At 49.4% G+C, this 15,758-nt stretch overlaps 1 protein-coding gene across 1 annotated transcript in view; it reads left to right on the plus strand.

Moving 5' to 3' along the window:
- Dclk3 (doublecortin like kinase 3) overlaps positions 1 to 15,758 on the plus strand; it is a 59,126-nt gene that overhangs the window by 25,446 nt on the left and 17,922 nt on the right. Inside the window, exon 2 of the mRNA XM_021173300.3 lies at positions 10,180 to 12,017. Within this exon, the coding sequence (XP_021028959.1) occupies positions 10,180 to 12,017 (1,838 nt within the window). The remainder of the gene's footprint in view (positions 1 to 10,179; positions 12,018 to 15,758) is intronic.

Consider the following 15,758-nt stretch of genomic DNA (forward strand, 5'->3'; position numbering starts at 1 on the left):
CTCTATCATCATCAGGAGATATGCTTTTAAATCCGTGTCTAGCTTTTCCGGTGTGTTGGGGTGCCCTGGACTGGGCGAAGTGGGGGTGCTGGGTTCTGATGATGGTGAGTGGTCTTGGTTTCTGTTAGTAAGATTATTACGTTTACCTTTCGCCATCTGGTAATCTCTGGGGTTAGTTGTTATCGTTGTCACTGTTTAAAGATTGGAGCAGAAGCTGTGTTCCACTCACCAGCAGTCTCTAAATCCTGCGGCCGGGGTCGTGGGTAGCTGACGGTACCCCGGTGCTGGTCCAGCCGGAAGAGGCCTGTGGTCCTACTCAGGCCGTTTTTTCTGCTTCCCTAACTAATGCAGTCTCTGGTCCCGTGTGCAATTGGATTGGAGCAGAAGCTGTGTTCCACTCTCCAGAAGTCTTAAGATCCTGTGGTGGGTGTTGTGGGTAGCTGGTGAGTGTCAGCCGACCCTGCGCCCCAGCTGCCCAGGTGCTTTTCTGACCGGAAGAGGGTTGTGGCCCTATGTAGGCCGGATTTCTCTCTCCCCAACCAGAGCAGTCTCAGGTCTCGCGTGATTGGACTGGAGCAGAAGCTGTGTTCCACTCACCAGCAGTCCCAAAATCCTGTGGCGGGGGTCGTGGGTAGCTGGCGGGTGTCAGGCAACCCTGCGCTCCCGCTACCCCTGCGCTGATCCGGCCGGATGAGGCCTGTGGCCCTACTCAGGCCGGTTTCTGCTTCCCTAACTAATGCAGTCTCAGGTCCCGCGCAATTGGATTGGAGCAGAAGCTGTGTTCCACTCACCAGCAGTCCCAAAATCCTGCGGAGGGGGTCGTGGGTAGCTGGCGGGTGTCAGGCAACCCTGCGCTCCCGCTACCCCGGCGCTGATCCAGCCGGATGAGGCCTGTGGTCCTACTCAGGCCGGTTTCTGCTTCCCTAACTAATGCAGTCTCAGGTCCCGCGCAATTGGATTGGAGCAGAAGCTGTGTTCCACTCACCAGCAGTCCCAAAATCCTGCGGAGGGGGTCGTGGGTAGCTGGCGGGTGTCAGGCAACCCTGCGCTCCCGCTACCCCGGCGCTGATCCAGCCGGATGAGGCCTGTGGTCCTACTCAGGCCGGTTTCTGCTTCCCTAACTAATGCAGTCTCAGGTCCCGCGCAATTGGATTGGAGCAGAAGCTGTGCTCCACTCACCAGAAGTCTTAAGATCCTGTGGCGGGTGTTGTGGGTAGCTGGCGAGTGTCAGCCGACCCTGCGCCCCAGCTGCCCCGGTGCTTTTCTGACCGGAAGAGGCTTGTGGCCCTATGTAGGCCGGATTTCTCTCTCCCCAACCAGAGCAGTCTCAGGTCCTGCGTGATTGGACTGGAACAGAAGCTGTGTTCCACTCACCAGCAGTTCCAAAATCCTGTGGCGGGGGTCGTGGGTAGCTGGCGGGTGTCAGGCAACCCTGCGCTCCTGCTACCCCGGTGCTGATCCGGCGGATCTCTTTTGGTTTTTCGAGACAGGGTTTCTCTGTGCAGCCCTGGCTGTCCTGGAACTCACTTTGTAGACCAGGCTGGCCTCGAACTCAGAAATCTGCCTGCCTCTGCCTCCCGAGTGCTGGGTGATGCCATAAAACATCTGACAGGGAGCAACTTTAGGAAGCAAACATTTGAGTTGCCTCACGGCTTGAGCAGATACCATCCATTGTGGCAGAGAAGGCCTGGGGGCAGATGACCCCTTGACAGCAGGAGCAGGTGGCAGCCTCTTGCTTACATCTAAGCAGAACAGGCGCAGGCAGGGCCTCTCAGAGATCTACTTCCTCCAGTGGGGTCCACCTCCCCACCTCCCAGAGGTTCTGCAACTTTCCCAAACAGAATCTAGCTTAAACAGAATCTGTGTTTAAACAAATTGTTTAAAGAATCCATGGTGCATGTCTGTCTTGTCTTTAACCCCTTCGGAGGAAGTGTGTTAAAGCTCCATTTGGCTTGGTGTGTTTGAAGTGCTGTATGGCACTGGCCAGTGGGCTGGAGAATCTGGAGTCACTAGATGGGACAAGTCTTAGCATGTGGGTGGCTGGAGGGGCATGCAGAAGGCAGGGTGAGGGCTTCCAATAAGACCCCCATCAAAGAGACCCCCTTATCTAGCACTCAGCCCGAGGCAAGGCTGCCGGAGAACTTCCTCTGCCAGCATTGGGTTTAACAATTCAGGTCAGGAGAGACAGTAGCTGGGCCTGGAAACTGCACCCTTCTGTGATTTCACTGAGTAGGTGGCAGAGCCTTGGGGATGAAGTCGTAGGCGAACTGGGAGGAAACATTAAACCCAGGGGCAGGAAGGAACGGCCAGCCGTCCCCAGGGAGAGCTGCTGGAGGCTCAAAACAGGCCAGCTTCCTCAAGTGTCCTAGAGAGAGACCTCGTGAAGGCAGGGTAGATTGGCATGAAATGATGCTGACAGGTCTGTTCAAGAAAAGAGTTCGGGCCACTTCGGAACCAATGCGAGGGAAGAGGGGCTGGGGAGTACGTGCCAGGCAGTGGCTGGAATGCCCATCGAGAGGCAAGGGAGCCAGAGGGAAGCATCACCATTACAGTCAGTTCTGGGAGTAAGTGGGGCCATGTTAACATCAATGCTCAGTGCACTGGGTCCCGGCTGCCCTATGGCTCACACAGGCCCTCCACCTACGACCGACCTACCGCAGTCCACAGGGCATTGGGTAGCTTAGGTTTGATGTGGCTCCTCCTCTTCCCCCAGTTGCTATGCAACCTCTGTCCCCTCCTCCCTCTGTTGTCCTCTGGCTGTCTCCATCTCAGAGGCTTCAGCTGAGCCGGAGCAGGGCAGCAGGCAGGGTGGTTCTTCCTGATCAGGCTTATACAGGATCACCTGGGGCCCAGAGGTCACTCAGGCTTTGGGAACGTAGCCCCTTCCCACTTCCCTTCTCCCCGTAGCTCAGAGGTTCTTGAACCAACTCTCTAGGACTTGTGAACAGGGTCGAGCGAGCGCCGAGATGTTCCCCTTTCTCTTTCCTTTCTCTCTTTCCTTCCTTCCTTCCTTCCTTCCTTCCTTCCTTCCTTCCTTCCTTCCTTCCTTCCTTCCTTCCTTTCTTTCTTTCTTTCTTTCTTTCTTTCTTTCTTTCTTTCTTTCTTTCTTTCTTTCTTTCTTTCTTTCTTTCTTCTTGAGACAGGGTTTCTCTGTGTAATCCTGGCTGTCCTGGCACTCACTTTGCAGACCAGGCTGGCCTTGAACTCAGAAATCTATCTGCCTCTGCCTCCCAGTATGAGTACACAGTAGCTGTCTTCAGACACACCAGAAGAGGGCATCAGATCCTATTACAGATGGTTGTGAGTCACCATGTGGTTGCTGGGAATTGAACTCAGGACCTCTGGAAGAGCAGTCAGAGAGCAGTCAATGCTCTTAACCACTGAGTCATCTCTCTAGCCCTTGTTCCCTTTTCTTCCTTTGAGTCAAGGTCTCAAGCTGTCTGTAAACTTGCTATGTGCTGGAGGATACCACCAAGTTTTGCATTCTCCAGTCTCCATTTCTCAAATACTGGTTTTACAGATGTGCAACCCCCTTCACTCAGCTTATGCTGTGCTGGGGTAGAACCCAGGGCTTTGTGAATGCTAGGGAAGCACTCTTCCAGCTTAGCGACACCCCAGTTTCTGTTCCCTCTTCAGGCATTCAGCTGGCTATCTTCTCCCAGGATCTCTGGAGCCTGTGTGCAGTAACGCCTTCCCTGGTAATCCCTAGCCCTCTTGCTCTTCTGGTAACTGGTGCCAATAGAGGTGTACACTCAGGTCTGTGCCTGCTTGCTGTTCCCCGTGGAAGGGAATCACACGTGTCCCTCATCACTGTTCTGGGTACCATGTTTTTGTTCCTCATTATAAAATTAGACACTTGCAGACAAGCCACAGTCCCAGGAGACCCTGGGTTTGAGTTTGTCCTTGCTTCTCGGAGTGTGTGACAGGGACCAGTAACATCAATTATGAGAAATGCAAATCCCGGGGCCCAACCCCCAGAAGATTGACTGGACACCCATGTATGTTTAACAAACTTTATGCGATTCCTGTGTACTCTGATATTCAGGAAGGCCTGCACTACAGAATGCAGCAAATTGGAAATTAATCAGCAAGCTGCTGGCTTAACCATTAACATAGTCACTCAAAGAGGCAGTGGGTACTGCCGGGGGAGAGTTCAGAGCCTGCTTGTCAGTCTTTTGTTTTTGTTTAGGGTTGGTTCTTCTTCCCCCTCCCATTCCCCCCCTTTTCCTCTCCCCTTGCTGTCTTGGTGGTGACTCTAGCTGAGACTCCTAGCAGTGGGTGGTATGGATCCTGAAGTGGCCACTTCTTGCAGACAGGCAGGACACCCAGTGCAGGGACAAGTGCAGCACCCCACCTCCAAAACTGTCAACCCCAAATGTGTCATACCTGTAAGATGTGCAGGGACGAAGGTGGGACAGAGAGATCCTGTCCTTAGAGAAGGTCCCCAGGAACACTGGAGGCAATACAGGAGTCACATTAGTTCTACCACGGCTGTTCTGAGCAGCTTAGGAAGACGTATCTGCCAACAGTCAGGCAGAACAGGCTAAGGACTGGCAGGTGTCACTCTCAGGGACAGCGAGGTGCTTCTGTGCTTGGAGGCACCTAGGGAACCGGTGACCAGATCAGCAGATAAAACCAATGCAAAACTGAGGCACTTCTAAGATAAGAGCAGAAAAACAAATTTAATCTCCCTCAGGGTGGCTCAGTTAATGTCATGATATAAAGACTTGGTAAAGACTGAGGTGGTAGACTGAGGTGTCACCAGTGTTGAGAACATAAAGCAACAAGGCACTCTGGCTTCCTTTCTCGTCAATGCTTCCAGCTTCCATGATGGGAACTCCGGGTGGGCTTCCAAGGTACAGAACGGCAGCATCTCTGCCATGTTCCCAGATTTTAATTCATTTAGAAAACTCTCCTTGGGATGTTTGCATTACCAGAAGGGGACTGCACAGATGTTTCTCTGGTCTCATAGCCACAAGTGAGCAGAATGTGTTTGTTCCCAAATGGCGCCTGGAAAACACCCAGAACAAACGACTCAGTCAAAAGGGAAATTTCTCCCAGTCCTGCTTGCCCCCCCTCACACACACCCCAACCTCCCACCCCGGCCTCTTAAGTGAATAGTCTCAGTATCAAGTCTGGAGGCAACTGCAATTAATCCAGGGGAATCACCAGGAACAGAGAGGCTGATAACACGGAAAATAGTTCAGGGGGGAATTTCCCTGCTAGGGAGAGCAAGTTAATGATGCTGTGTTAGATGTGGTAATTTTAAAATTTTTATGTATTTATTTTCTATTGGATGTTATAGGATCTTTTTAAGACACCAATTTTCATTTTTTTTCCCCCACATAGCCTTTAAAGGCGTCAGAAACAATCAGGCATTGTTTGTGCCCTGTAGCAACTGGTTGTAACTCTCTTCTTTTCTTAATAAAAAAATTAAAATTTTGTGTGTATGGTTGTCTTGCTTGCATGTATGAATGAGACACTATGGCTGTTTGGCAGTGTCTGACTTTTCTTTCTATTGCCATGATACACACCATGACCAAAAGCAACTTGGGGAGGAGAGGGCTTCTTTGGCTTACCTACCCTGAATCACGGTTCATCTTTGAGGGAAATCAAGTCAGAAGTTCAAACAAGAGCAGAGGCAGGGACCATGGAAGAACGCTGTTGACTGGCTTGCTCCTTGGCTCACGATCAGCCCTTTTTCTTACACATCCCAGGCCCATCCACAAGGGATGGCACCTTCCACAGTGGGCCTGGGCCCTCCCACTTAGACAACAATCAAAAGAATGCCAGCAGATGTGCCTATGGGCATTTCCTCAGTGAACTTTTCTCTTCCGAAATGACAAAGTGACTGACAGACAGAGAAACAGAAACTCAGAAGGATCCTAGGGTGTCCCTGAATGCACTCAGATAATGAGACTAAGGATTTAATGGCGGCCTTCTGATTCTACATTCAATGTTCAGCTGCAAGGTGAAGTTCTCTCAAACTCTGAGCAAATGGACCACTCTTGCTTGGTTGTCCATTACACACTTTCCTTGGTGGTTTTCCCTGTGGAAGACAAATGTCTGTGATCACAAGTTTGCCCTTCTGTTTCAGCCCATTCAGTGGTTCCATCAGTGATGATACCTGGTGCACAAAACAGCAACGTTGTTGTTTGTGGCAAAAGGTGTGCAGCTGTTGATCTCGATTGTCAACTTAACAGGGTCTAGAATCACCTAGGAGTCAAATCTATGAGTGTGTTCTGGAAGACGTTTCCAGGTCAGGATCACTGGGATGGACCGATCAACGTAACCGTGGGTGGAACCATTCCGTGGGCTGCAGTGCTGGGCTGAACAAAAAGAGCAAATTGAAACACCAGCCTTTCATCTCTCTCTGTTTTCTGACGATGGATGGAAAGTAACCAGCTTCCTCACCCTCCTGCTTCTGTGACTTTCCCCACCATAGTGGGCTGTATTCCTTGAACCCAAATAAACCTTTCCTCCCTTGAGTTGATTCTGTCAAGTGTCTTGTCACAGTTATAAGAAAAGCAACAAACACAGTAACTAACACAGCTGCATTTTTCCTAGGGCTCCCTCATTCCTTGATGTACTTAGAACTCTGTAGGGCCATGTTGCTAGGACGGTAGGGGGCTGAGTTCTCTGTCTTCTTTCAGACTATGGAGCTTCCAATCAATGATCTGGGTGTCTAGGTAGTGCACTGAACAGAAAAGATGCTCTGTGGTGGAAACGGAACTGCTCTGTCTATACCTTCTTCCACTTGACTGTGTCCTGGGTTGTCTCCTCAGTATATTGTTATATATTCAGAGATGACAGTGCCATCAGCTTGTTCTCCTTACTTCCAGGGATCCATGAAAGCTTTGGGCAGAGTCTTCTGCAAATGTCTCAGTAGAGCATCCTGACAATCCACCCTCTTCTTTCCTCCAGGCTTGGGTACCTTGGGGTCAAGCTGCCCATCAGAAGATCTGTATCATGGCCTTTCAATGTCTGTGCTTGTGAGGTTGCAGGTCCCACTATGGCTCACATCTCCCTAGGTTGCTCTCCAGTGTGGAGGGCATCCAGCCTTGGTCCTCTTTCATGAGCATTGCTCTATACCACCCTGATGCACCATCTAAGACCTCTCTCTCTCCGGGGTCTTCCCAAGCCTCCTTCCATGCTAAGTATCCATTGCCACCAATGCGTTTGTTGTTTCTTTGCCTGGCTGTCAGGACTTTCCTCTCCTCTTACTTGCATTAGAGGATGCTTCCCTTCCAAAACCCATGGCTTTTGAAGGCAGGGCTAGGAATTTAGCTTCTCATGGCTGCCACAGAGCTTGCTATTATCCCACTTCCTGCTCTCCCCCAAGAGTTTCATTCCCTTGGTTTGACACTGTCATGTAGAGACTGACCATTTCTCTAAATAACTGGAATTTCTGCTGCACCCTGGGTTTTTCACTTATTTGTAGTAACCTTAGGACCACATGGACAATCTTTCTAACTCCATGGCTGGGTCCTGGGCCCTTAGTAGGGGACTCAACCCCACTTAGTGCTGAAGGCTCAACTTAACTCCTGTCCTTCAGTCATTCTGGATGCTCCTTTCTTCTGATATTTGCATCTGATCCATCTCTTTCTTGACTTTTTTTGGGGGTGGTCTCTGGCCTCAGCCAGTATTTGATCCTTTAGGCTATCCTTTCTCTACCTCACTTGGAAAAGTTCCTGTCTGAGATATTGGCTGAGATACAGTTGTCGGTTCCTATTCTTTGACTTTGCAACCAAGGGTTTGATAAGTCTTAATCAAGGTCCTACCGTATATGAGGACCCTTAGTTTCTTTTACTCTTTACTCATCCTTCACACACATGTGTGCATTTCATGGCCACTTTCCCTTATAACCTTCCTCAGCTCCGTGATACAGGCAGTGTTCGTGCTGCCTACGACTGGGGCAGAGTGATTGCGAGAAGATATAACAGATGTCCATAAATAAATCCCTTGACTGTAACTGTGATTGTCAAGCTCCTAAAGTCACGGCTTGTGGGAAGCTCAGCGCTAGCTGAGCTTTGTCATCTGATCGACAGTGTGCCTAGATAGAAATTGTCTCAGAACAGATTGCATGTTATAATTAAAAAACAAAACACACTCTGTGTGGCCATGAGGGCCAAGCTGTCTATCCCAGCACAAGTGGGGTCTCTGCTGTGGTTGATTCAAATACAAAGTGATTTCAAGGTAATCACTTTGAAATTTTAAACAATATAGTTACTTAAAAATATTTTTGCCTTTAAAAAATATTTGTGTGTGTGTGTGAGTGTGTGTCCAGTACCTACAGAGGTTAGAAGAAATCACTAGACCCCCTGGAGCTGGAGTCACAGGTGGCTGTGAACTGCTTGGCACCGATGTTGGTCCTCTGCAAGACCAGTTTGTGCTCTAAACCACTAGAACATTTCTCCTGCCCCATGCTTATGGACTTTTAAAACTAATATTATTATTTTACTTTATGTGTATAGGTGTTTTACTGCATGTAAATATGTGTACCGTGTGTGTGTGTGTGTGTGTGTGTGTGTGTGGTGTGTGTGTGTGTGTGTGTGTGTGCACACGCTCGTGCATACGTACCTGATGCTGGAGGAGGCCAGGAGATCTGTTGGATTCTCTGGAACAGTATGTTTGTGAGCTGCTCTGGGCAAGCTGGGAATGAAGCACCTAGAGCCTTTTGGAAGGTCAGCCTTAACCATCGGCCATCTCTCTAGCCATACCTGTGGTGTTTTGTTTTGTTTTGTTTTTGTTTTGTTTTGTTTTGTTTTGTTTTTGATGCAGGTCTCAGCTGGCCTGAAGCTCACCATGTGGAACAGGCTGGCCTTAGACTCACAGAAATCCACCTGCCTCTGCCTCTGCCTCCTGGGTGTTATGATTAAAGGCTTGTGCTGTTGTGCCTGGCGTGTTTATCTGAGACTGGGTCTCATTTTGTAGCTTGCTAGCCTGGAATGCATTGTATAGTCCAGGCTCTAGCCTCAGATTCATGGCAATTTTCCTACCTCAGATGCCCATTGCAGGGGTTACAAGCTTGTGTAACCATACCTAGCTCTCTCTCTCTCTCTCTCTCTCTCTCTCTCTCTCTCTCTCTCTCTCTCTCTCTCTTCTTTTTGGTGCTGAGATAGAATCCAGGGCTTTCTTTGTACATTGCAACTCTTAAACACACATTGTAACACAGAGATGAACATTATTTTAGATATGGAGATAAAAATCTTCTAGAGATGAGGTTTCTCTACTTGGATTAAAATCCTCAAGATCTTTACCCCAACCATTTATGCACGCTTTCAATAGAGCTTTAGCACCGCCTCCCCTCCCCCCCACCCCCACATTGGCCTGGCAGTGTTTCTGATGCCAGGCAAAGCTATGCATGTAGACTTGTGCCTTAACTGAATGAAATAATAACACAGAAGCCAATACTAAGATTATAGGGTAAGTATTTTGTTAAGTGAACTATGAACACGTTCCTATGTACTCTACAAAACTGGGAGGGAAATGTTACCTTCCTATTGTTGTAGGGGGAAGAAAAAGAGGAAGCACAAAAACTTGCCTGAGTCTATAGAAATAGTTCGGAGTCACTCCAGGATGGAAGTCCTGGGCTGCCTCAATTGCTACCATCATGCCATCTCCTCATCCAGCTTTCCTTGTAGGAGATGGAAATCTAGCTGTGAAAAAAGATGAGAAGGATCAGAGACCCCTAAAGTTCTGAAATGTTTAACTTCATGTTGCATCTGAGGCAGACAGTTTGGGGCTTTAACTTGTGTTCAGTGGGCCAGGCCCTGACTCTAGGTTTCCCAGGTGTGGCTTGGCTCAGGGAAGGCCTCTCCAAAAGAGCCACCTCTGCCTTCTTTCTGTTGGTTCCATTCTGGGCTCCCACAGAGGAGACTGAAGTTAAGACATAAAGCTTAAAGGCTCTGTCATTTCACATACTTAAACAGTGACCAGAGAATCTCTATCATCTATCTATCTACCTATATATATATCTACCTATCATCTTGTTTGTTTGTTTGTTTGTTTGTTTGTTTGCTTATTGTGGCTAGGAAATGAAACCCCTCTCTTTTGGTGTGCTGGCTAGCTGTTCTGTTCTGGAGTTACACTTCCAGTGCCTCCTTCAGTCAACCCAGAAGTCCAAAGGATTCTCTAAACCCACGTTGACTAACCTCCTTTGTGTTTTTCCTGTTGCAGGCCACCGAGGCCCATGTGACCATTCTCTGAAATGCTTAAGCTCCAAGATCTCTGAGAGAAAGCTGCCAGGCTCCTGGCTACCTGCGGGACGAGGACCTCTGGAGAAGCCAGTTCTGGGGCCACGTGGTGCCGTCATGCCGCTGTTCAGCCCTCAGAGCAGCCTCCACTCAGTCCGCACAGAGCACAGCCCACTGAAGCCCAGGGTGGTGACGGTGGTGAAGCTGGGTGGGCAGCCCCTCCGTAAGGCCACCCTGCTCCTCAACCGGCGCTCAGTGCAGACCTTTGAGCAGCTCCTATCAGACATCTCTGAAGCCTTGGGCTTCCCACGCTGGAAGAACGACCGTGTGCGGAAGCTGTTCACCCTCAAGGGCAGGGAGGTGAAGAGTGTGTCTGACTTCTTCCGGGAGGGTGATGCTTTCATAGCTATGGGCAAAGAGCCGCTGACATTGAAGAGTATCCAGTTGGCCATGGAGGAGCTGTATCCTAAGAACCGGGCTCTTGCCCTGGCCCCTCACAGTAGAGTCCCTTCCCCAAGGCTGAGAAGCAGACTTCCCAGCAAGCTTCTGAAAGGAAGTCACCGCTGTGGCGAGGCAGGAAGCTATAGCTCAGAAATGGAGAGTAAGGCAGTCTCTAGGCATCAGGGCAAGACTTCCACAGTGCTGGCCCCGGAAGACAAGGCGAGGGCCCAGAAGTGGGTAAGAGGGAAACAGGAGTCAGAACCTGGTGGCCCGCCTTCACCCGGGGCAGCCACTCAGGAGGAGACTCACGCAAGTGGAGAGAAACATCTGGGGGTGGAAATCGAAAAGACCTCCGGGGAGATCATCAGATGTGAGAAGTGTAAGAGAGAAAGAGAGCTGCAGTTGAGCCTGCAGAGGGAGCCTTGCCCGCTGGGAACCAGCGAGCTGGACCTGGGGAGAGCTCAGAAGAGGGATTCCGAGAAGTTGGTGAGGACCAAGAGCTGCAGGAGGCCTTCTGAGGCAAAATCTACAGATGGAGAGGAAGGGTGGAAGGGTGACAGCCATCGGGGCAGTCCCAGGGACCCCCCTCAGGAACTGAGGAGGCCCAACAGCAACTCAGACAAGAAAGAGATCAGAGGCTCAGAAGGTCAGGACAGTCATCCTCAGGGGGCACCCAAGGCCCAGAAGGACCTCGTGGAAGGGCCACCAGCTGTAGAGGAGGGGCCGGCAGACATGAGGAGAGACGACCGGCACACATGCAGGAGCAAGCATGCGGCCTGGCTCCGGAGAGAGCAGCAGGCCGAACCCCCACAGCTCCCCAGAACCCGAGGAGAGGAGAAGCAAGCAGAGCACGAGAAGAAGCCAGGCGGCTTAGGAGAGAGGAGGGCTCCAGAGAAGGAGTCTAAGAGGAAGCTAGAAGAGAAGAGGCCAGAACGACCCAGTGGCCGGAAGCCGAGGCCCAAGGGTATCATCTCAGCCGATGTGGAGAAGCACTATGACATAGGTGGGGTCATTGGGGATGGCAACTTTGCCACCGTGAAGGAATGCAGGCACCGAGAGACCAAGCAGGCTTACGCCATGAAGATTATTGACAAGTCCCAACTGAAGGGTAAAGAGGACATTGTCGACAGTGAGATTTTAATCATCCAGAGTCTCTCTCATCCCAACATAGTGAAACTGCACGAGGTCTACGAGACGGAGGCGGAGATCTACCTGATCATGGAGTATGTGCAGGGAGGGGATCTTTTCGATGCCATCGTTGAAAATGTGAAGTTTCCAGAGCCCGAGGCTGCAGTCATGATCACAGACTTGTGTAAGGCCCTCGTCCACATGCACGACAAGAATATCGTCCACCGGGACGTGAAGCCGGAAAACCTCCTGGTAAGTCTGGAGTTTTGCTGTTGCAAGAGGGTGGGTGGGGGTGGTCTATGAAAAGGTGGAATAGGATGAATATCAACGGCTTCTCAATGTGCGCTGGCTGGTTTTGTGAGCCCACTTGACACAAGCTGGAGTTACCACAGAGAAAGGAGCTTCCGTTGGGGAAATGCCTCCATGAGATCCAGCTGTAAGGCATTTTCTCAATGAGTGATCAAGAGTGGGAGGGCCCCTTGTGGGTGGTGCCATCCCTGGGCTGGTAGTCCTGGGTTCTATAAGAAAGCAGGCTGAGCAAGCCAGGGGAAGCAAGCCAGTAAGCAGCACCCTCCCTGGCTTTTGCATCAGCTCCTGCCTCTAAGTTCCTGCTCTGTGGGAGTTCCTGTCTTGACTTCCTTTGGAGATGAACAGCAGTGTAGAAGTGTAAGCTGAATAAACCCTTTCCTCCCCAGCTTGCTTCTTGGTCATGATGTTGTGTGCCGGAATAGAAACCCTGACAAAGACACACTGTGTTAACCTTTATGTTCAAGAATATTCCCTTACACTACTTTAACATGCTTATTTCAGTAATTAAAAATTTGGTTATAGTTCCTAAATTGCTGAATAAATCTGTTTTGATTGTTACAAAAATATGAACCTTTTGAAATAAAATAAGGCAGAAAACATTTCCTCTTCCCTAGGAGATACATGTTTGCTTTGATGGCAACCATGTGACTTAATTTATTGAACGTTTACATATCCTCTGACATAGACTGTGAGCATCTACTGGTGGCAGCTTCTCCCTCGAGTTTTGCATCGACCATCTGACCCTCCCTGTGTCCTCTTTGAGGACAATGCTATGGCAAGGAGTTCCCAGCTTGCAGAGCTGGAGAGACATGTGTGTGGATCATAGGAGGCTGGTGGGGAAGTGTCTTGGACTCTGTTGCTGTGGGGATATACCGTGATAAAAAGCAAATGGGAGAGAAAACTGTTTTATTTGGCTTGCACTTCCACATCTCTGTTCATTGAAAGAAATCAGGACAGGCACTCAGACAGTGCAGGAACCTGGAGGCAGGAGATGATGCAGAGGCCACAGAGGGGTGCTGCTTACCGGCTTGCTTCTCTTGGCTTGCTCAGCTTGCTTTCTTATAGAACCTAAGTCCTCTAGCCCAGGGATGGCACCACCCACAATGGGCTAGGCCCTTCCCCATCAATCACTGATTAAGGCTTGCCTACAGCCTGATCTTATGGAGGTGAGGTTTCCCTCCTTTCAGAAGACTTTAGTTGTGTCAAGCTGACATAAAACTAATTAGCCCAGGAAGGCAGGTCCCCCAAATTTGCTTCCTGGTTTTCTTGGTTTCTTTCTTTTGATTAAGGCCTTATCTTTTCTGGACCTTAGTGTTGAATGACTTTCCCTAGAGAGACAGGAACAAAATTCAATGCAGTCTAGACAGGGCACAGATGCCAGATAAAGAAATGATGCCAACCAGGTTTAGCTTCGTGAATCAATGGTTTTATTAGAGTTACTTAGGGGAGGGGAGTGTGGATAACACAAGGCAGCTGCATTACTGTTCACCCCTGCAAGGATGCTGGGGATCCACCCAAGCTGCATCCCTGGGACTGTCTGCCCAACCTGCAGGCAGCTTCACAGGAGAGTCTCTTCTGCAACAGCAGGACTTTGCTGTCTTTACGTAACCTTGGGGGAAGGAACCTCATGAGCCTGATAAGTTTCTAAGCATCATGAGTCCTAAGAGCCTTTCTCTTTGACCTCTCGAAGAATGAAGGCTTTGCTTAGAAGCAAATAGCCATATAACATGCAGTTTTCTGACTTTTTATTCTATTTAAACATTTTTATTGGTGCTGGGGAGATGGGTCAGTGATTAACGGTGCTTGCTGCTAGAAAACTTGAGCTGAGCACCCGGGATCCATGGTTGGCATCTCACAACTGCCTATCCCTGTAGCTCCAGAGCATCCAACATTCCTTTTCTAATATCCGCGGGCATCTGAACACATGCACACATGCACACACAGACAATACACTCACACATCTGAACACATGTACACATGCACACACAGACAATACACTCACACATCTGAACACATGCACACATGCACACACAGACAATACACTCACACATCTGAACACATGCACACATGCACACACAGACAATACACTCACACATCTGAACACATGCACACATGCACACACAGACAATACACTCACACATCTGAACACATGCACACATGCACACACAGACAATACACTCACACATCTGAACACATGTACACATGCACACACAGACAATACACTCACACATCTGAACACATGTACACATGCACACACAGACAATACACTCACACATCTGAACACATGCACACATGCACACACAGACAATACACTCACACATCTGAACACATGCACACATGCACACACAGACAATACACTCACACATCTGAACACATGTACACATGCACACACAGACAATACACTCACACATCTGAACACATGCACACACAGATAATACACTCACATATGCACATGATTAAACAACCAAATACATCCTTAGCTGATGAGGGTGTGTGTGTGTGTGTGTGTGTGTGTGTGTGTGTATGTGTGTGTGTGTGTGTGTGTGTGTGTGTGTGAGAGAGAGAGAGAGAGAGAGAGAGAGAGAGAGAGAGAGAGAGAGAGAGAGAGAGAGACAGGTGAGCATGGAGCATGCATGCGATGGCACCATGTATAGAGATCAGAGGACAGCTTTGTGGAATCAGATCTCCCTTTCCACCTTCACTTGGTTTCTAGGGATGAAGCTAAGCTATCTAGGTCAGTCTGGCCAGGATCTTTACCCAGTGGGCCATCTCTTTGGCCTTAATTTCCTGATCTAATGAGAATAGAACACTAACAGTAGTGCTGTGGATGACTAGGCTACAGTAGACATGAGAACAAACAGCAGCTCCCTGACACACAGAAGCCAGCACGTTAATCCCTGCTTGGTTTTGGCATGCTCCTGCTCAACATAAAAACATCACAGGATGCCTGCCTGATTCCCGTAGGGCCACTGTGTTTTGGGTGGATCAAGAAAAAAAGAATCCTTTTTGTAATAATGTCAGGATGCATTGTTTAAGTTGTGAATGTGGTCACATGTCCCCATGACAGCTGTCAGAGAGTGTGACCTCCTTCTCCTGCCTACACATGGGAACAAGACACCCCAATCAGTCAGTCAGATGTGGTGCTATGTGCCTGTAGCCCAGCACTTGGGAGGTAGAGGCAGAGGGATCAGGGCATGAAGATCACCCTTGGCTTTCTCCAATGCTGGAGCAACCTGGTCTTTTAAAGACCCTGTCTCAACAGAGACACCACAGAACTATTCCTACCTCCCCACCTGCCCAACCCAAAGCATCCTCAAACTGTCCCCAATTCAATCTTCCCAATCTGCCAATCTGCTGAGAGTTTTGAGTGCTTTCTGAGTTAGACAAAAACCCTAGCTGAGTGTGCTCTCTCTCATTGCAGTGAGTAAGGAACCCAACCTGTCTTGTAAGTACATTCCTGGGAGTCTTGGTCACAGCAACAAATCTCACACTGTCACCATCTGGCATCTCTGTTCCGTTTTCTTCTTCATAGCTGTGATTGCCACCTGACACATTCCGATCACCACCTGGCACATTCTATTTCTTATTTTTAAGGAAAATTATTGGGGGGCTAGAGAGATGGCTCCGTGTTTAAGGGTACTGGTGTTCTTTCAGAGGACTTGGGTTTGATTCCAACATGGTGGC

The sequence above is a fragment of the Mus caroli genome, unplaced genomic scaffold (genome assembly GCF_978045245.1).
Source record: "Mus caroli unplaced genomic scaffold, Mus_caroli_1 scaffold_11, whole genome shotgun sequence".
Lineage (NCBI taxonomy): Eukaryota > Metazoa > Chordata > Mammalia > Rodentia > Muridae > Mus > Mus caroli.